This window comes from Lolium rigidum, chromosome 7, assembly GCF_022539505.1.
Source record: "Lolium rigidum isolate FL_2022 chromosome 7, APGP_CSIRO_Lrig_0.1, whole genome shotgun sequence".
NCBI classification, from domain to species: domain Eukaryota; kingdom Viridiplantae; phylum Streptophyta; class Magnoliopsida; order Poales; family Poaceae; genus Lolium; species Lolium rigidum.
In genome coordinates this window covers 45,606,575-45,626,536 of record NC_061514.1, presented here as the reverse complement: position 1 = coordinate 45,626,536, position 19,962 = coordinate 45,606,575, and the positions used below count along the sequence as shown (strand labels likewise).

The 19,962-nt window shown below is 42.4% G+C and overlaps 2 protein-coding genes across 2 annotated transcripts; one reads left to right on the top strand and one right to left on the bottom strand.

Annotated features, from left to right (window-relative positions):
* Positions 1–315: 315 nt before the first annotated feature.
* LOC124677133 (germacrene A hydroxylase-like) lies at positions 316–2,767 on the bottom strand. Its single transcript, XM_047213132.1, has 2 exons — positions 1,819–2,767; positions 316–1,178 (listed from the first exon to the last, which is right to left on the bottom strand). Exons 1-2 carry the CDS (start codon positions 2,716–2,718, stop codon positions 555–557), a joined length of 1,524 nt encoding a protein of 507 aa, XP_047069088.1. The 5' UTR covers positions 2,719–2,767; the 3' UTR covers positions 316–554.
* Positions 2,768–4,226: 1,459 nt separating this feature from the next.
* Positions 4,227–5,982, top strand: LOC124676997 (desmethyl-deoxy-podophyllotoxin synthase-like). Its single transcript, XM_047213005.1, has 2 exons — positions 4,227–5,201; positions 5,287–5,982. The coding sequence occupies exons 1-2, from the start codon at positions 4,314–4,316 to the stop codon at positions 5,908–5,910; spliced, it is 1,512 nt and encodes a 503-aa protein (XP_047068961.1). The 5' UTR covers positions 4,227–4,313; the 3' UTR covers positions 5,911–5,982.
* Positions 5,983–19,962: the final 13,980 nt, after the last annotated feature.

The window sequence follows — 19,962 nt, the reverse complement described above, 5'->3', positions numbered from 1 at the left end:
GCACACTAGCCTATACCTCAAATGAGGTGTTAAATATAATTGTCTCTAGTCTCTCCCACCATTGGTCTTTTCGTTGAGCTTGCTAGAGCATGCAATTCCACATAGTATCAGACCGATGAGGTCATGGTTTTAAATCGTAGTCAACATAGCGAGATCCAAATAAAAGGCTCACCCAACTACTCCCTCCGTTCTTTTTTAATTGACTCAGATTTAGTACAACTTTGTACTAAATTTGAGTCAATTAAAAGAGAACGGAGGGAGTAGACGTGAGGGAAGATGTTGAATATAGTTGCCTAATCTTGAACGGTCTTTTGGTTGAACTGAATACAACATGTAATTTTACGGTATGAATGCATTTTATTTCCTCTTTGCATTCACACAAAGTACAATGGCATGGATACTAATATTTTTGTTGCTAGGAATATTATACTTCTAGTACAAAAACATCGTCTATGACTTTCTGTTCTTGTCGGTGTAACCTCGTGGTTATATCGAGATGGTGGTGTGTAAATATATATGAATATGTCCACGAGCACTGAAGTAACTATATAAGTCTATGTGGCTTTGAAGTGTCCACATGGAATAGCTATTAGTTGTAGGTCGGTTTTTCTTCCCACTGTTATTCCAAATTTCTCAGACATGTCCAATGACTCTAGGCTCGTCCCACCAGGAAGAACCCAATCGAAATGGTAGAGAAGGTTTGCCAAAACAATTTCCAAGGTTGACGTGCCGAATAGCATCCCTGGGCATTGCCTTCGTCCTGCCCCAAAGGGGGTGAATTCATAGTGTGTCCCAATGTAATCCATTGTGTTGTTCTCAAACCTCTCTGGCACAAATTCTTCAGCGTTCTTCCAACACTTTGGATCCCTAGAAACTGCAAAGACATTAATGAATATTGTGGTGCCTTTAGGCATGTCATAGCCTAAAATTTTACAATCCTCTCTGGCCATGCGGGGAATTAGAGGAGCGGGTTGATGCAACCTAAGAACCTCCTTAATGACCATTCGCATGTAGGTTAGTTCAGTAAGGTCGCTATTAGTAATGACATCTCGATCTTGACCAAGGGTCTCTCTGATCTCTAGTTGTGCCCTAGCCATGGCTTTAGGATGACGGACAAGCTCCGACATAGCCCATTCCAAAATGGTTCCTGTGGTATCTGTAGCACCTGAAAATATATCCTGGAAAGCAAGGATGTGATATGTATAATTAGATTTCTATAATGTGTAGTAGTATTACCGAGTTAAAATTTACTGAAACATAATGTACTATATAGTTTAAAATATAGTAACATACATGGTATGAGAAATACTAACTATTACTACTGTACAAATGATTAAAAACATATTTCTGAGAAAATAAAAGGCACCTCCTCTTTTTTTGACTTTTGCTTTTTCAGTTCTCTCAGATTATATACTTTTTGATTTTATTTTTTTCCAAGTCTAGTCACTCGAAAATAACAAACAGAATGGGGTAAAAATAGTTTGGAATTTTTTTGTGCATAAATTTCAAATTATTTAAAATTCAAAATAAATTCTTTAAATATATATACATAATGATAAAAAATCCAAACTATTTTTCTCACGTTCGAATTGTTATGTTTAATTGATATGATTTTTTTTTGTTCAAACAATGTGTGGCGTGAGAGATACAAAAATGAGAAAATTGTTTGAGAGGGCAACAAAAAAAAATTGCACGGATCTTGATGATATGGGTGCTCACCAAGCACCTGCTCCAAAAGTCCACTCTCTAATTAAAAACATACTTTGCAAAGAAAGAGTGCTAAGAAAACTAGTGCTATGAAGAGAAGGTAGTACTCACAAATAAGACGGCACATATACTCTCAGTGGTTAGGGGGAATGCGAGTGAGTCCTCCTTCTGCAGCCTGAGCAGCACGTCCAGGAGGTCCTCGTCGTCGACGTTGCAGGTGCCTTCTCCGGCAGCTCGCACGGCCTTACGCTCCTCAATGACGTTTTCAATGATGCGCTGCATGCAGCCGTAGCTTCTCTGCATGCGGCGCGCGCCAAAGCTGAGCCAACGCGCTAACCGCGACGACGGGAAGAGGTCGACGAGGCAGAACCCACCCAGCAGAGTGAGCACCACGTCCAGCTCGCGGATGTACTCCTCCTGCTCGGCAAACTTGCCACCGAACACCGCCCGCGCCACGATGCCGTTGCTGAGCTCCATCATCTTCTCGCTGACGTTAACGGAGGCGCCGGTTGATGCGGCGCCGGCGATGTAATGGAGGAGGCTGCCCACCTCCGCCAGCCTGATACCGTCCATCCGCCTCACCTGCTTGGCGCTGAGGAGCTCCACGATGCACACCTTGCGCATCTGGCGCCAGTGGTCGCCGTAGGGTGCGAAGATGATGCCCCTGCCGCCGCAGCCGGCGATGTCCTGCGTCGGGGTGCCCGGCCGCGTCGCGAACGTGAGGTCGTTCGTCTTCAACACCTGCGCCGCCGCCTCTCCGCTGGAGACGATCACGGCTGGGACCTCCCCGAGCTTGAGGAGCATGAGTGGCCCGTGCCGGCGGCACAGCTCCGTGATCTTGCGGTGCGGGACGACGCTGATGACGTGGTGGAGGCTGCCGATGATCGGGAGAGTCCACGGCCCGGGAGGCTGCGGCTTATGTGGCTTGCTCTTGGTCCCCGAGAGGTTGAGAAACCAAAGGGCCGGTATAGTGATGAGGGCTATGAAACACAGGCTTAGCCACGCCTCCATCGCAGCCTAGCAGCTAGCTTACAGGAAGTGTGAAGTTTGATCAACTTATGACCAGTATGCGCGCGGTGGCCTGCTGCTAGCAGAGGCCGAGTATATATGGAGAACGTGGTTATGTAAACCATGTCTATACTTGTAGTAACTTGTTCCTGTGAAACGAAAACAAAAACGTATCCTGGGCTTCCACCGATTCTTTTCCGGCCGATGCTTTCTGATTTAATTTGATCCAGCCACATATTGTAAGTTAGTGGGGGGCTGCTAATTGGCGAAGCTTCGGACGAGCAGATCGCTGGCTGCTAGCGCCACCACGTCTTGGTGCCACCATGACGCAGACCTTGCATCTGCCGCCACTATGTTACCGAGGCACCGTAGCAGAGGCGATGCTGCGCCCACGCCGGCGAAGGATATCTTCACGAAGTGTTATCGCCTAGTAGTATAATTTAACAGGACAGTATTACATTCCTTTCGATGGATAAGGCCTACGCTTGTTTCATAACGAATTTTGACCAAAAAATGGAGCAATAAAATTTTAATTATATTTTACGTAATTCATATTGTAGATTCGTATTGAAAAACACTTTCTAATGACGTTAATTTACACCAACAATCTTTATATAGCTGTAGTAATTTTTGGTTAGAATGGTGTAAGTTGAGCTTCCAACTTGCACAGTTCGAACTGTCGACTACGACATTCATTGGCTCTCAAGTACACCTGGCCATCTGTCGGGCCGGGCCAGGCCTCGGGCCGGGCCAAGGAAAGCCCGACGGAAATCAGGCCCAAGCCCGGCCCAACCAAATACCCATGAAGCCCGTCGGGCCGCGGGCCGGGCCGTAATGTTAAATGCGATTTTCGGGCTATCAGGCCCGGCCCGGCCCGACCATCGGGCCAACTTTTACAGGCCCAGGCCTAAGTTTTTCGGGCCGGGCTGCCCATGGTCAGGCATGCTCTCAAGTAGGCCACACTCGCAAGCGCCTAGACATTGCCTAGTGTGTGACAACTCGATCTTCATTCCTACAAGTTGAACTATCGACTGTGGTTAATGTGATCACATTAGTGAAAAAATAGAAAGAGATAAGTTTCGAGACCCATCGAAATTCATGAAATTTCAGGTGTTTCGGAAATTATTTTGGATTTGTCTCCTTCAAATTTCATCAAATGTAAGAAAAAATGAATATATTTTATATTTGAAGCAAACGTATTCCGTGATATTCAGCTAAAATTTGGTCCCACCCAAATTAGCGAAATTTCAGAGATTTAGGGATATTTCGTTGAAATTTTGAGCCCTATTCACAAGTTCCCAACTCCATGCGGTTCCACACAAACTAAGCTCTAAAATGGAAGTATTTTTTGACCTGAAAAAATGGAAGTATTATTACTTGAAAATTTGATTATTTTACTACTTCAGTTGGTGGAACACTAGTATTGCTGAAAGACCAGGAGCACTTGTCTTTGTCCCTTTCTCCCTCCGAGGATGGCGGCTAAGGCTTAGATTCGTCATTGGTCTACCTAGGCTGCTACGCATTGCTATGTCAGCTGCATCATCAAATAGGCCAAAGGGAGCGAAACGGGTTCACTCAGTTGCCAAGCTCTGCCTGCCATGGAGGGGTGGTTAATCTTGTGTATAGCCATCTCCACTGTATTAGCCCTTTGGTTTGCCAAGCTCTCCGGTGGCAAAAGCAACGCCAAGAAGAGGCAGCTGCCACCCGGGCCATGGACACTCCCGATCATCGGCAGCCTCCACCACGTCGCCAGCATCCTTCCGCATCGCAGGATGATGGAGCTGTCCCGCCGGCACGGGCCGCTCATGCACCTCATGCTAGGCGAGGTGCCCACGGTGATCGTCTCCAGCGCCGAGGCGGCGGCCCTGGTGATGAAGACCAACGACCTGGCCTTCTCGGGCCGCCCGCACAGCGCCACGCTCGACATCTTCGGGTGCGGCGGCAGGGGCATCGTCTTCGCCCCCTACGGCGACCCGTGGCGCCAGATGCGCAAGGTCTGCGTCATGGAGCTCCTCAGCGCCAAGCAGGTGCGCCGCATGGACGGCATCAGGCCCGAGCAGGTCGGGATCCTCCTCCGCTCCATCGCCGCCGCATCGTCCGCCGTCAACGTCAGCGACATGGTCATGGCGCTCAGCAACGACGTGGTGTCGCGGGCGGTGTTCGGCGGCAAGTTCCCCCAGCAGGAGGAGTACCTCCGAAACCTGGACGAGGCGTTTGTACTGCTCGGCGGCTTCTGCCTCGTCGACCTCTTCCCGTCGTCGCGGCTGGTGCGGTGGCTCAGCAGCGGCGAGCGCGGCATGAAGAGGAGCTACGGACACGTCCAGCGCATCAACACCGATGTCATCGAGCGCCGGAAAGCTGCGCGAGCTGCCGGTGTGTGCAGCCGCGCCGATGACGAGGACCTGCTGGATGTGCTGCTCAGGCTACAGGAGGAAGACGCGTTTACATTTCCCCTCACCACCGAAAGTATTGGCGCCGTCTTATTTGTGAGTCTTTGACTCTGTTGAAACCATTCTTTCTTTTTTCATAAGATATAACTAATTCTAATAGTAACACAGCTCTGGTTTTCAGGACATATTTGCAGGTGCGACCCAAACCACGGGAGTTGCTTTGGAGTGGGCTATGTCGGAGCTCGTCCGTCATCCTAAAGCCATGGCTAAGGCACAGCTTGAGATTAGAAATGTGCTAGGTAAAGATCGTGGTGTCATTACAAATAATGACCTTCATGGACTCCCTTACATGCGGATGGTTACTAAGGAGGTTCTTAGATTGCATCCACCCGGTCCTTTGATCCCCCGCAGGGCTAGGGAGGACCGTAAAGTTATGGGTTTTGACATGCTTGAAGGCACCAACGTGTACATTAATGCCTTCGCAGTTTCCAGGGATCCAAATTGCTGGAAATGTCCTGAAGAGTTTATGCCTGAAAGGTTTGAAAACAATAGCATGGATTACAATGGGACATACTTTGAATTCACTCCCTTTGGGGCAGGAAGAAGGCAGTGCCCTGGGATATTTTTCGGCGAGTCAACCATGGACATTGCCTTGGCAAACCTTCTTTACCACTTCGACTGGGTGATACCTGGTGGGGAAAGCCCGGAGTTGCTAGACATGACCGAGAAATACGGGATAATTGTAGGAAGAAAATATGACCTACATTTGATAGCTCTTCCACATGGAGGCTTTAATGCCACATAGATACATATAGATGTGGAAATGCACGTGGATGCATCTTCAATTATACACAAGTATTGTTACTATGTAACTAGCCTGTTGCACTATATCACAATGAAAGAACGGCTGAAGTTGTAATATATTATGGTGGATAAGAGTGCGGATTTTCCTAACGACGTAAGGTACCCTGGCACTATCTACGTCACATGTTTTGTTGGAGATCCGTGCAAAGTTCACAAAGTCAAAAGAAATGCACTTTTGCATTTTAGCCCTCCACAAAGTTCGAAATCATCCCCATTAAGCACTGGAGTAGATAACCTTGACCCGGACGACCGGACCTATCCAGAACCTATTTTCCATCGACCCGCCCCCTCTCCACCCTATCGCTGTGCGCCGCCGCCCATCCCACTCTCCACAGGTGGGATCTCCTCCTCCGGCCGACGTGAGCGGAGGTCACCGCCCTGGCACGTCTTCTTGGCCGATGGGAGCGGAGGTCGCCGCCCTGACGTGCCTCTTCTTCATGGACAAAGGGACCAGAGTTATCCGGGCTGACAAACATCTTCTTCCTTAACGAGCAACGGCTGGGCCTCCATGCCTACCTCATCCCGGCGGCGAAGATCTGCGCCACAACTTACCCCGGCCCAAGGATCTGTGTGAGGGATGGCTAAGATCTGGGCATGGCAGCCACAGATCCGGGCACGAATGCCCTGGATCCGAGCTCTCCTCACTCTCATTTTCGGTGGATTTTGTTTTTTGATTCTCTAGTGGTCTTGAACTTCTCATGTTTGTGCGTCTTGATTGGATCTGGATATTTGTTCCTTTGCTAGATCGAAACATGTATGATTCTTGTTGACTCGGGTATGAAACCAGAAAAAATTTATCAAGCTAGAGTGAAGTTTGCTAGAATGATATGATCAAGTAGATTTTCCTGTATTAAAACTTATGAATCTTGTATGAAACTTTTGAATATGGGATGAAACATGAAAAAAAATATTGGTACCTTATTGAGATGAATTTGTTTGGAGTTTTCCTTGACAAATTGTTTGGAACTGGTATGAGTCTTGTACCAATCTTTATATTTTCGATGGGTCTCGTTATTAATCTACTATCAATCTTGAATGAAACATACCAGATTTGATAATATGAAGAAATATAAGAATTATTATGTATAATTTTGGACAGAAACTGGAATATAATTTGTACGAATACTCTTGAATATTCTGTTGAAAATCTTGTCTGAATTGTTGAGTGAATCAAGGTCACGCTAAGAATTATTTAGATCTATACTAGGAAGGGGAAAAATGTTGTCTGTTATAAATCTGAAACGAGGATATGAAAAAAGTTAGGGGGTGTTGTATAAATATAGGTTGGACTTAAGAATTTGGTGGAAGGGGTATTCCGAGAAATTTTCTGCACAAATCTCCAACAAATCAATGATACAGATAGTTGTGGGGGGGGGGGGAGGAGGCTTCTTATAACATGAGTTGCATTTTTGTAGTGGATAATGCAAACTAGTGATTGCACCAAGAGAGGAAGTTTGCTCTATGCCAAATGTTTTTGGGCCAGCCCAAAATGTGAGTTCTCAGGTTTTCAATAAATTTGAGGTAGCCCACTGTGCACCTGATCCTATGTATTTTTTAGAAGAGTTTGGCATACACCACCTTTGGTAAGAAGTTTAAAAAATCATTTACCTAGAAGGAAATCATATACAATATCATATTACTTAGTGTTGAAATAACGAGAACTGATCTTCTACCAAAGGATAGTAGTTTTCCTTTATAACTACTCAATTTTGTATGCAACCTCCCATCGGCATGTTTCCATTCAACATCTGTGAGTCTTGCGTAATGTATCGGGATGCCTAAATAGCAGATGGATAACTGGCCTTGCCCACAGACAAAAAGTTTGGCATGCATGGTGGCCTCATCTTCAACCTCACCAAAGCAAAACAATTTACTTTTTATGAAAAAATTATTTTGAGTCCTGAAAGTTGTTCGAAAGATGATAATATTAATTTTGATACATCTGTTTTTAGAAAAAGATGCAACACTTATTTTGAAACAGAGGGAGTATCATATTTTGCTGGAATTTAGCATAAAAGTGTTTTGGAAATTTATAGGCTAGCAATATGTTTTGTATTTTTTCTATTTTGACATAGCATTTTACTGATTCAACATAGATAGTTGAATACAAACGTGATATAGATGCAAATGAGCCACTATAACGGTACACTCTACCCTCTTTAGTTTAACAAAATGTACTAATTTTATAATGAAGGTATCATTATTTTGTAAAAGATAATTCGATAATTCTTTGTTTGCACTAAATTAAAGAGGGTACCAGGGGCGGACCTAGAAAATATTCTGACTAGGGGCATATTGTTTGAGAGGGGGCACTTCTTCTATAAATTTGCAAATTTTAAGTCAGCTTCCTTCAAAAAATGTAGAAATACGAGATTTTAAATTTTTGAGTGGGGGCACAACGCTGGCTATGTATCGCAGACTGGGCGATAGCATGAGCAACTGGATTAGAAGCTCCGTTAACATGAGCTACCGAAATTAGACCTGAACGAATTAGACTTGAGTTTGATTTCATGGATCACTGCACTAAGAATGGCTGACCAGTAGTAAGGCAAAGAGGAATTGATTCCGGAGTACAATTCTTTTGTTATCTATGTCTGCTCCTAGCGCACGAAGATTTTAGGATACGGCAGAAATCTAAACTTAGAGACAGGCTTTATGCATGCGAGTATATAATTCCTGGAGTGGGTGCAGTCGGCCGCGCTGATCACAAATAATTATCTTTTTGAGTAAGTATTGAACTTGATGTACCTGCTGGCTGCTGCCAAACAGAGACGTGCCGAATCTATCGGCCGGATGAAGTATTAAACAATACAGATAACATACATTTGAATTCGTCTTCGTCCCTACCTAACAATTCTCCTGGCTGCTAACGATCGATGAGGAACATGCACGCGCGCATGTATGCGTTTATCTGCGCAATGAGGAGCTAGCAGCGTGCTTGTCACATATCGATGATCTATCGATAGAAAAGGTGTCACTAGCTGCCTGCCGGAGCGAGCAGCCGCGGCAACAGCATATGGACGATTGACACAACGGAGGAGAGATCGTCTCATCTTGACGTCAGGTACACGTCGGCCATGCAAACAACGCATCATAACTGTTTGCAGGAATATCCCTTCGATAATTAAAGTGTAACACTGTCATGATCGGGCGACCCTTCCGGCGGGGCAAAATTAAACTGCAAAGAAGGGGATTCGAACCCAGGACCCGGGCGGGCCAAAGGACCATCTAAGCTATAAGTTGTTTGTGTTATCTATGTGGACGTAACTATATTTATACTAAAATTAAACACGGTTGAGATAAAAAAAAAACACAATCTAAACTAAAAAAAAGCCAGATAGAAAACCATGAAACTAGCATCCATGTTGATATATCTTGACAATTTTTTATTAGCTTAAAATTTATCAACCACTTTGCCCATTATTTATCAACGGTAAATCTGAAAAATTATCGACCCGAAAAATTCATTTAACTTACAATATTATGGGGACATTTTTAGCTCACAATTTATCAACCACTATGCTTATTATTTATCAACGGTAAATGTGAAAAGTTATCAACCCGAAAAGCTAATTTTAGTTAGAATACTTTTGAGGATATTTTTAGCTCATAATTTATCAACCCCTATGTTCGTGATTTAGCAATGGCAAATGTGAAGAGTTATCAACCCGAAAAAACTAATTTCATTTATAATATTTTAGAAACATTTTTAGCTCTCAAATTTATCAACCCCTCCGTCCGTTATTTATCAACGGTAAATATGAAAAGTTATCGATCCGAAAAGTTAACGTAATTTAGAATATATTGCGAACATTTTTAACTCACAATTTATCAACCGCTGGTCATATTATTTATCAAAGGTAAATATGAAAACTTATCGACCTAAAAGGTTAATTCCATGTTGATATATATTGACAATTTTTTACTAGCTTAAAATTTATCAACCCCTTTGCCCGTTATTTATTGAAAAATAATCGATCCGAAAAAGTAATTTAAGTTAGAATATTATGAGGACATTTTTAGCTCACAATTTATCAACCACTATGCTTATTATTTACCAACGGTAAAATGTGAAAAGTTATCAACCCAAAAAACTAATTTCATTTAGAATACTTTTGAGGATATGTTTAGCTCATAATTTATCAACCCCTTGATACGTCCATTTTGCATCACTATTTTATATCATAATTTGCTGTTATTCATTGATATATTTCATATTTGGAGATGATACTTATGTTATTTCATCTATTTTGCATGATTCATGATTATTGGAGGATCGCGCACCGGAGTCAGGATTCTGCTGGAAAAAGCGCCGTCAGAATGCAATATTTAGGAAGATCAACAATTGACGGAAATTATATGAAAAATCCTATTTTTCCAGAAGACGAAGGGAGCCGAAGGGGGAGCCGAGGAGGGCCGCCGTGGGCCCACCTCATAGGCCGGCGCGGCCCAAGGCTCGGCCGCGCCGCCTCGTGAGGAGGGGGCCCACAGCCCCCTCCGGCCGCCTCTCCTTCGCGTACATCTTCGTCCCGAAAACCTAAGCTGGGGGGATAGTCGCGAAGAGTCGAGCCGCCTCGCGGGCGGAAAACACCAGAGAGAAAAGAGCTCTCCGGCAGGCTGATATCCGCCGGGGAAATTCCCTCCCGGAGTGGGAAATCGACGCCATCATCATCGTCATCGAGCTGGACATCATCTCCATCATCATCACCATCATCTTCACCATCATCACCGCCATCTCCACCGCTGCACCTCGTCACCGCTGTAACAATTTGGGTTTGATCTTGATTGTTTGATAGGGGAAACTCTCCCGGTGTTGATTTCTACTTGTTATTGATGCTATTGAGTGAAACCATTGAACCAAGGTTTATGTTCAGATTGTTATTCATCATCATATCACCTCTGATCATGTTCCATATGATGTCTCGTGAGTAGTTCGTTTAGTTCTTGAGGATATGGGTGAAGTCTAAATGTTAGTAGTGAATTATGTTGGTTAGTATTCAATGTTATGATATTTAAGTTGTGGTGTTATTCTTCTAGTGGTATCATGTGAACGTCGACTACATGATACTTCACCATTTATGGGCCTAGGGGAGTGCATCTTGTATTCGGTTGCTAATTGCGGGGTTGCCGGAGTGACGGAAACCTAAACCCCCGTTAGTATATCGATGCGGGAGGGATAGCGAGGATCTCGAGTTTAAGGTCGTGGTTAGATTTATCTTAATTACCTTCTTGTATTTGCGGATGCTTGCAAGGGGTATAATCACAAGTATGTATTAGTCCTAGGAAGGGCGGTGCATTAGCATAGGTTCACCCACACAACACTTATCAAAACAATGAAGATTAATCAGCTATATGAAGCGAAAGCACTAGACTAAATTCCCGTGTGTCCTCAAGAACGTTTGGTCATTATAAGTAAACAAACCGGCTTGTCCTTTGTGCTAAAAAGGATTGGGCCACTCGCTGCAATTATTTCTCTCGCACTTTACTTAGTTGTACTTTATTCATCTGCTATACTAAAACCCCCGAATACTTGTCTGTGAGCATTTACAGTGAATCCTTCATCGAAACTGCTTGTCAACACCTTCTGCTCCTCGTTGGGTTTGACACTCTTATTTATCGAAAGTACTACGATACACCCCCTATACTTGTGGGTCATCAAGACTATTTTCTGGCGCCGTTGCCGGGGAGTGAAGCGCTATTGGTAAGTGGAATTGGTAAGGGAAACCTTTACCGTACGTGCTGATTTTTATTTACGCTCGCCGATATAATTCATTATGGAGGGGTCTTCTCTTGAATTCCTCTTTGGAAAATCTACTACTACCGCAAAGGTAGTGGATGAGGCGCCAGGTGAGAAAGAGGTTCCATACAAAATACCTATGAAAATTATTGAACGTGTTGTGGATAACCGCTATGAAGGGGATGGAACCGTCCATCCCGGTGATCATTTACTTGTTTTTACATGAATTATGCGGGTTATTAAAATGTGCAGGTATTGCTATGGATGAAGTTAGGAAGAAACTATTCTCTATATCGATGTCCGGTAAAGCGGCGCACCGGTATAAATTGCTGAAGAATAGGGATTCTCTTAATTGGGAGGACATTGTGCCTTTATTCTATTCCAAATTCTATCCTCCAAGTGAAATTCACAAAGATCGGAACCGCATATATAATTTCTGGCCTCATGATGGAGAGAGTATTGCCCAAGCTTGGGGGAGATTAAAGTCTTTAATGCTCAAATGCCCCATTCATGAGCTTCCTGGTAATATTATTATTGATAATTTCTATGCAAGATTGTCTTTTCAAGATAAGACTTCTTGTTCTGGATCATTTACATGCAATAAAGAAGAGTTTAAAAGGGACCTTCTTGATCGGATCCAGGAGAATACTGAAGGATGGGAGAACGACAAAGATAGAGAGTCAGGTATAAACTATGATTATAAATGCATTGAAGTTTTTATGGATACTGATGAATTTCGTAATATGAGTGCTACTTATGGTCTTGATTCTCAAGTCGTTGCAAACTTTTATAAAGCTTTTGCCTCTCACTTTGAATTGCCTAGGAAGAATTTTGATAAATATCATGAACCATATAAAAATAAAATTGATTCATCTATAAATAAATGTGCTATAATTGAAACTGTTGATCATATTCTTCCTGAAGCTTATATTGAAAAAACTCCGTTCCCTGCTAAAATGAAGGAGTACTCTGTTATATCTAGTGCAGTTAATAAAAGTGCAAAGAAATCTATAGAACCTGAAGAACAAATAAAGGTTGAACCTGCTGTTGCAATAATTAAAGATCTTGTGACTGAAAATGTAGAAGATGGTCATATTATTTTCTGTGAAGATGCTTCTAACATTGTTTCGCATCCTAATAAGTCTAGGAAAGCTAGTGTTCCTATGCTCTGTGTTAGAATTGGTGATCATTGTTATTATGGTTTATGTGATATTGGTGCAAGTATTAGTGCCATTCCTTATGAGCTTTATACGAAGATCATGCATGAAATTGGTTCTTGTGAACTTGAAGATATTGATGTGGTTATTCGGTCTGGCTAATAGAGAAACTATCTCTCCTATTGGTATTGTTCGAGATGTGGAAGTTCTATGTGGTAAGATTAAATATCCTGCTGACTTTTTGGTACTTGGTTCTGCTTCTAGTAAGTATTGTCCTATTATTTTTGGTAGACCTTTCCTAAATACTTGTGGAGCTGTTATAGATTGCAAGAAGGAAAAAATTATGACTAAATTTGTCTGGTGAATCTTATGAGTTTAATTTCTCTAAATTTGCCAAAACCCCTTATAAAGCTGATTTGCCTAATAATGATTTTAGAGTTGAACAGTGTGCGTCTATTGCTCTTGCTCCTAATAATCCTTTGCAGCAATATTTAGAGGATAGTGAGAGTGAAGTCTTTAGGGAAGAAAGAAATGAGCTTGATGAAATTTTCCTTCGTCAACCTATTCTTAAATATGACTTGCCAGTTGAAGATTTAGGTACAAAACCACCACCAAAGGAAGATCCTGTTTTTGATTTAAAACCATTGCCTGATAATCTTAAGTATGCTCATATTGATGATAAGAAAATATATCCTGTTATTATTAGTTCTAAGCTTTCAGATATTGAGGAAGAAAGGTTATTGGAAATATTGAAGAAGCACCGAGGAGCTATTGGCTACACTCTTGATGACTTGAAGGGGATTTCTCCCTCTATTTGCCAACATGCTATCAATATGGAAGATGATGCAAAGCCTGTTGTTGAACATCAGCGCCGTCTAATTCCAAAGATGAAGGATGTGGTAAGGAATGAGGTATTAAAACTTCTTGAAGCTGGTATTATATATCTGATACGTCTCCGACGTATCGATAATTTCTTATGTTCCATGCCACATTATTGATGATATCTATATGTTTTATGCATACTTTATGTCATTATTATGCGTTTTCCGGAACTAACCTATTGACGAGATGCCGAAGTGCCGGTTCTGCTTTCTCGCTGTTTTTGGTTTCGAAATCCTAGTAAGGAAATATTCTCGGAATCGGACGAAATCAATGCCCGAGCATCCTATTTTTCCACGAAGCTTCCGGAACACCCGAGAGCCACCGGAGGAGCCCCGGTGGGCCCAGATGATAGGGTGGCGCGGCCGGGGCCCGGGCCGCGCCCCCTGTTGTGTCGTCGCCTCGTCGGCCCTCCGACTCGCCTCTTTGCATATTTAAAGGTCCACGACCTAAAACCTCGATACGAAAAAGCCACGGTACGAGAAACCTTCCGGAGCCGCCGCCATCGCGAAGCCAAGATGCGGGGGACAGGAGTCTCGTTCGCGCACGCCGCCGGGATGGGGAAGTGCCCCGGAAGGCTCCTCCATCGACACCACCGCCATCTCCATCAACGCTGCTTGTCTCCCATGAGGAGGGAGTAGTTCTCCATCGAGGCTCGGGGCTGTACCGGTAGCTATGTGGTTAATCTCTCTCCTATGTACTTCAATACAATAATCTCATGAGCTGCCTTACATGATTGAGATTCATATGATGATGATTGTAATCTAGATGTCATTATGCTAGTCAAGTGGGTTTTACTTATGTGATCTCCGGAGACTCCTTGTCCCACGTGTGTAAAGGTGACGAGTGTGTGCACCGTGTGGGTCTCTTAGGCTATATTTCACAGAATACTTATTCGCTGTTATGAATGGCATAGTGAAGTGCTTATTTATATCTCTTTATGATTGCAATGTGTTTTGTATCACAATTTATCTGTGTGCTACTCTAGTGATGTTATTAAAGTAGTTTATTCCTCCCGCACGGTGTAATGGTGACAGTGTGTGCATCGTGTAGTACTTGGCGTAGGCTATGATTGTGATCTCTTGTAGATTATGAAGTTAACTATTGCTATGATAGTATTGATGTGATCTATTCCTCCTTTCGTAGTGTGAAGGTGACGAGTGTGCATGCTATGTTAGTACTTGGTTTGGTTATGTTGATCTGTTATGCACTCTAAGGTTATTTAAATATGAACATTGAATATTGTGGAGCTTGTTAACTCCGGCATTGAGGGTTCGTGTAATCCTACACGAGTTAGTGGTGTTCATCATCCAACAAGAGGGTGTAGAGTCTAGCATCTATCTATTTATTCTGTTATGTGATCAATGTTGAGAGTGTCCACTAGTGAAAGTATGATCCCTAGGCCTTGTTCCTAAATATCGCTATCGCTGCTTGTTTATCGTTTTTCTGCATCTTTACTTCCTGCAATATTACTACCATCAATCGCACGCCGGCAAGCACTTTTCACGGCGCCGTTACTACTGCTCATATTCATTCATACCACTTGTATTTCACTATCTCTTCGCCGAACTAGTGCACCTATTAGGTGTGTTGGGGACACAAGAGACTTCTTGCATTGTGATCGCGGGGTTGTTTGAGAGGGATATCTTTGAGCTCTTCCTCCCCGAGTTCGATAAACCTTGGGTGATCCACTTAAGGGAAACTTGCTGTCTGTTCTACAAACCTCTGCTCTTGGAGGCCCAACACTGTCTACAAGAATAGAAGCACCCGTAGACATCAAGCAATTTTACGGCGCCGTTGCCGGGGAGGAAAGGTAAAAGGCACTCATACTCCGGTCCCGGGTAAAGTACTTTTACGGCGCCATTGTGTGTGTGCTCGAAGCTATTTCCTTTAGATCCTGCAATTGCATCTTTTTGTTTCTTGTTTACACTAGTAAGGCATAATGGAAAACAACAAAAATATGAGAGATCTTTATGAACTTTATCTTGAATTAGGACATGATGTGTTTGAAGAGAGAATTAAAAAACCCATGGAACTTTATATGCATGCTAATGGGAATGTTATTAATATGAATGCTTTGAACACTATTGTTGCTAATGCTATAGAAAATTCTAAGCTTGGGGAGGTCGGTTTTGATGAAAATGATCTCTTTAGCCCTCCGGGTATTGAGGAGAAAGTTTATGTTGATTATGATATGCCTCCTATTTATGATGATTATAATGATAGTGGTCTTTTGGTGCCGCCTACTATGGAGAGTAAATTTTATTGTGATTATACTATGCCTCCTACACTTGATGAGAATAACAATGATAGCTACTTTGTTGAATTTGCTCCCACTACAACTAATAAAATTGATTATGCTTATGTTGGGAGTAGTAATAATTTTATGCATGAGACTCATGATAAGAATGCTTTATGTGATAGTTATATTGTTGAGTTTGCTCATGTTGCTACTGAAAGTTATTATGAGAGAGGAAAATATGGTTGTAGAAATTTTCATGTTACTAAAACACCTCTCCATATGCTGAAATTTTTGAAGTTACACTGGTTTTATCTTCCTATGCTTGTTACTTTGCTCTTAATGAACTTGTTTATTTACAAGATTCCTATGCATAGGAAGCATGTTAGACTTAAATTTGTTTTGAAATTGCCTCTTGATGCTCTCTTTTGCTTCAACTACTATTTCTTGCGAGTGCATCATTAAAACTGCTGAGCCCATCTTAATGGCTATAAACAAAGAACTTCTTGGGAGATAACCCATGTGTTTATTTTGTTACAGTACTTTTATTATGTATTTGTGTCTTGGAAGTTGTTACTACTGTAGCAACCTCTCCTTATCTTAGTTTTGTTACATTGTTGTGCCAAGTAAAGTCTTTGATAGTAAGGTTCATACTAGATTTGGATTACTGCGCAGAAACAGATTTCTTGCTGTCACGAATCTGGGCCTAATTCTCTGTAGGTAACTCAGAAAATTATGCCAATTTACGTGAGTGATCCTCGGATATGTACGCAACTTTCATTCAATTTGGGAATTTTCATTTGAGCAAGTCTGGTGCCACTTTAAAATTCGTCTTTACGAAGCTGTTCTGTTTTGACAGATTCTGCCTTTTATTTCGCATTGCCTCTTTTGCTATGTTGGATGAATTTCTTTGTTCCATTAATGTCCAGTAGCTTTGTGCAATGTCCAGAAGTGTTAAGAATGATTATGTCACCTCTGAACATGTAAATTTTTATTGTGCACTAACCCTCTAATGAGTTTGTTTCAAGTTTGGTGTGGAGGAAGTTTTCAAGGGTCAAGAGAGGAGGATGATATACTATGATCAAGAAGAGTGAAGAGTCTAAGCTTGGGGATGCCCCCGTAGTTCATCCCTGCATATTTCAAGAAGACTCAAGCATCTAAGCTTGGGGATGCCCAAGTCATCCCCTTCTTCATCGACAAATTATCAGGTTCCTTCTCTTGAAACTATATTTTTATTCGGTCACATCTTATGTACTTTACTTGGAGCGTCTGTGTGCTTTTGTTTTTGTTTTTGTTCGAATAAATGCTTGTGTGGGAGAGAGACACGCTCCGCTGTTGCATATGAACACATGTGTTCTTAGCTTTTAATGTTCATGGCGAAGGTTGAAACTGCTTCGTTAATTGTTATATGGTTGGAAACGGAAAATGCTACATGTAGTAATTGGTAAAATGTCTTGAATAATGTGATACTTGGCAATTGTTGTGCTCATGTTTAAGCTCTTGCATCATATACTTTGCACCCATTAATGAAGAAATACATAGAGCTTGCTAAAATTTGGTTTGCATAATTGGTCTCTCTAAAGTCTAGATAATTTCTAGTATTGAGTTTTGAACAACAAGGAAGACGGTGTAGAGTCTTATAATGTTTACAATATGTCTTTTATGTGAGTTTTGCTGCACCGGTTCATCCTTGTGTTTGTTTCAAATAACCTTGCTAGCCTAAACCTTGTATCGAGAGGGAATACTTCTCATGCATCCAAAATCCTTGAGCCAACCACTATGCCATTTGTGTCCACCATACCTACCTACTACATGGTATTTCTCCGCCATTCCAAAGTAAATTGCTTGAGTGCTACCTTTAAATTTCCATCATTCGCCTTTGCAATATATAGCTCATGGGACAAATACCCTTAAAAACTATTGTGGTATAGAATATGTACTTATGCACTTTATCTCTTATTAAGTTGCTTGTTGTGCGATAACCATGCTCCTGGGGACGCCATCAACTCTTTGTTGAATATCATGTGAGTTGCTATGCATGTCCGTCTTGTCTGAAGTAAGGGAGATTTACCACTCATTAAATGGTTAGAGCATGCATAATTTTAGAGAAGAACATTGGGCCGCTAACTAAAGCCATGATCCATGGTGGAAGTTTCAGTTTTGGACATATATCCTCAATCTCATATGAGAACATTAATTGTTGCTAATTGCTTATGCATTAAAGAGGAGTCCATTATCTGTTGTCTATGTTGTCCCGGTATGGATGTCTAAGTTGAGAATAATCAAAAGCGAGAAATCCAAATGCGAGCTTTCTCCTTAGACCTTTGTACAGGCGGCATAGAGGTACCCCATTGTGACACTTGGTTAAAACATGTGTATTGCAATGATAATCCCGGTAATCCGAGCTAATTAGGACAAGGTGCGGGCACTATTAGTACACTATGCATGAGGCTTGCAACTTGTAAGATATAATTTACATGATACATATGCTTTATTACTACCGTTGACAAAATTGTTTCATGTTTTCAAAATAAAAGCTCTAGCACAAATATAGCAATCGATGCTTTCCTCTTTGAAGGACCTTTCTTTTACTTTTATGTTGAGTCGGTTCACCTATTTCTCTCCACCTCAAGAAGCAAACACTTGTGTGAACTGTGCATTGATTCCTACATACTTGCATATTGCACTTGTTATATTACTTTACATTGACAATATCCATGAGATATACATGTTATAAGTTGAAAGCAACCGCTGAAACTTAATCTTCCTTTGTGTTGCTTCAATACCTTTACTTTGATTTATTGCTTTATGAGTTAACTCTTATGCAAGACTTATTGATGCTTGTCTTGAAAGTACTATTCATGAAAAGTCTTTGCTTTATGATTCATTTGTTTACTCATGTCATTACCATTGTTTTGATCGCTGCATTCATTACATATGCTTACAATAGTATGATCAAGGTTATGATGGCATGTCACTCCGAAAATTATCTTTGTTATCGTTTACCTGCTCGGGACGAGCAGGAACTAAGCTTGGGGATATTGATACGTCTCCGACGTATCGATAATTTCTTATGTTCCATGCCACATTATTGATGATATCTATATGTTTTATGCATACTTTATGTCATTATTATGCGTTTTCCGGAACTAACCTATTGACGAGATGCCGAAGTGCCAGTTCCTGTTTTCTGCTGTTTTTGGTTTCAGAAATCCTAGTAAGGAAATATTCTCGGAATCGGACGAAATCAATGCCCAGCATCCTATTTTTCCACGAAGCTTCCGGAACACCCGAGAGCCACCGGAGGGGAGCCCCGGTGGGCCCGGATGATAGGGCGGCGCGGCCGGGGCCTAGGCCGCGCCCCCTGTTGTGTCGTCGCCTCGTCGGCCCTCCGACTCCGCCTCTTCGCCTATTTAAAGGTCCCCGACCTAAAACCTCGATACGAAAAAAGCCACGGTACGAGAAACCTTCCGGAGCCGCCGCCATCGCGAAGCCAAGATCTGGGGGACAGGAGTCTCTGTTCGGCACGCCGCCGGGACGGGGAAGTGCCCCCGGAAGGCTCCTCCATCGACACCACCGCCATCTCCATCAACGCTGCTGTCTCCCATGAGGAGGGAGTAGTTCTCCATCGAGGCTCGGGGCTGTACCGGTAGCTATGTGGTTAATCTCTCTCCTATGTACTTCAATACAATAATCTCATGAGCTGCCTTACATGATTGAGATTCATATGATGATGATTGTAATCTAGATGTCATTATGCTAGTCAAGTGGGTTTTACTTATGTGATCTCCGGAGACTCCTTGTCCCACGTGTGTAAAGGTGACGAGTGTGTGCACCGTGTGGGTCTCTTAGGCTATATTTCACGGAATACTTATTCGCTGTTATGAATGGCATAGTGAAGTGCTTATTTATATCTCTTTATGATTGCAATGTGTTTTGTATCACAATTTATCCGTGTGCTACTCTAGTGATGTTATTAAA

Bases quoted from the DNA above. Each gene is read 5' to 3' on its own strand.
- LOC124677133 (XM_047213132.1), bottom strand. From the start codon at position 2,718: ATGGAGGCGTGGCTAAGCCTGTGTTTCATAGCCCTCATCACTATACCG. The intron at 1,179-1,818 runs GTGAGTACTACC...CTTGCTTTCCAG, and splicing joins GTATATGTGCCGTCTTATTT to GATATATTTTCAGGTGCTAC.
- LOC124676997 (XM_047213005.1), top strand. From the start codon at position 4,314: ATGGAGGGGTGGTTAATCTTGTGTATAGCCATCTCCACTGTATTAGCC. The intron at 5,202-5,286 runs GTGAGTCTTTGA...TCTGGTTTTCAG, and splicing joins GTATTGGCGCCGTCTTATTT to GACATATTTGCAGGTGCGAC.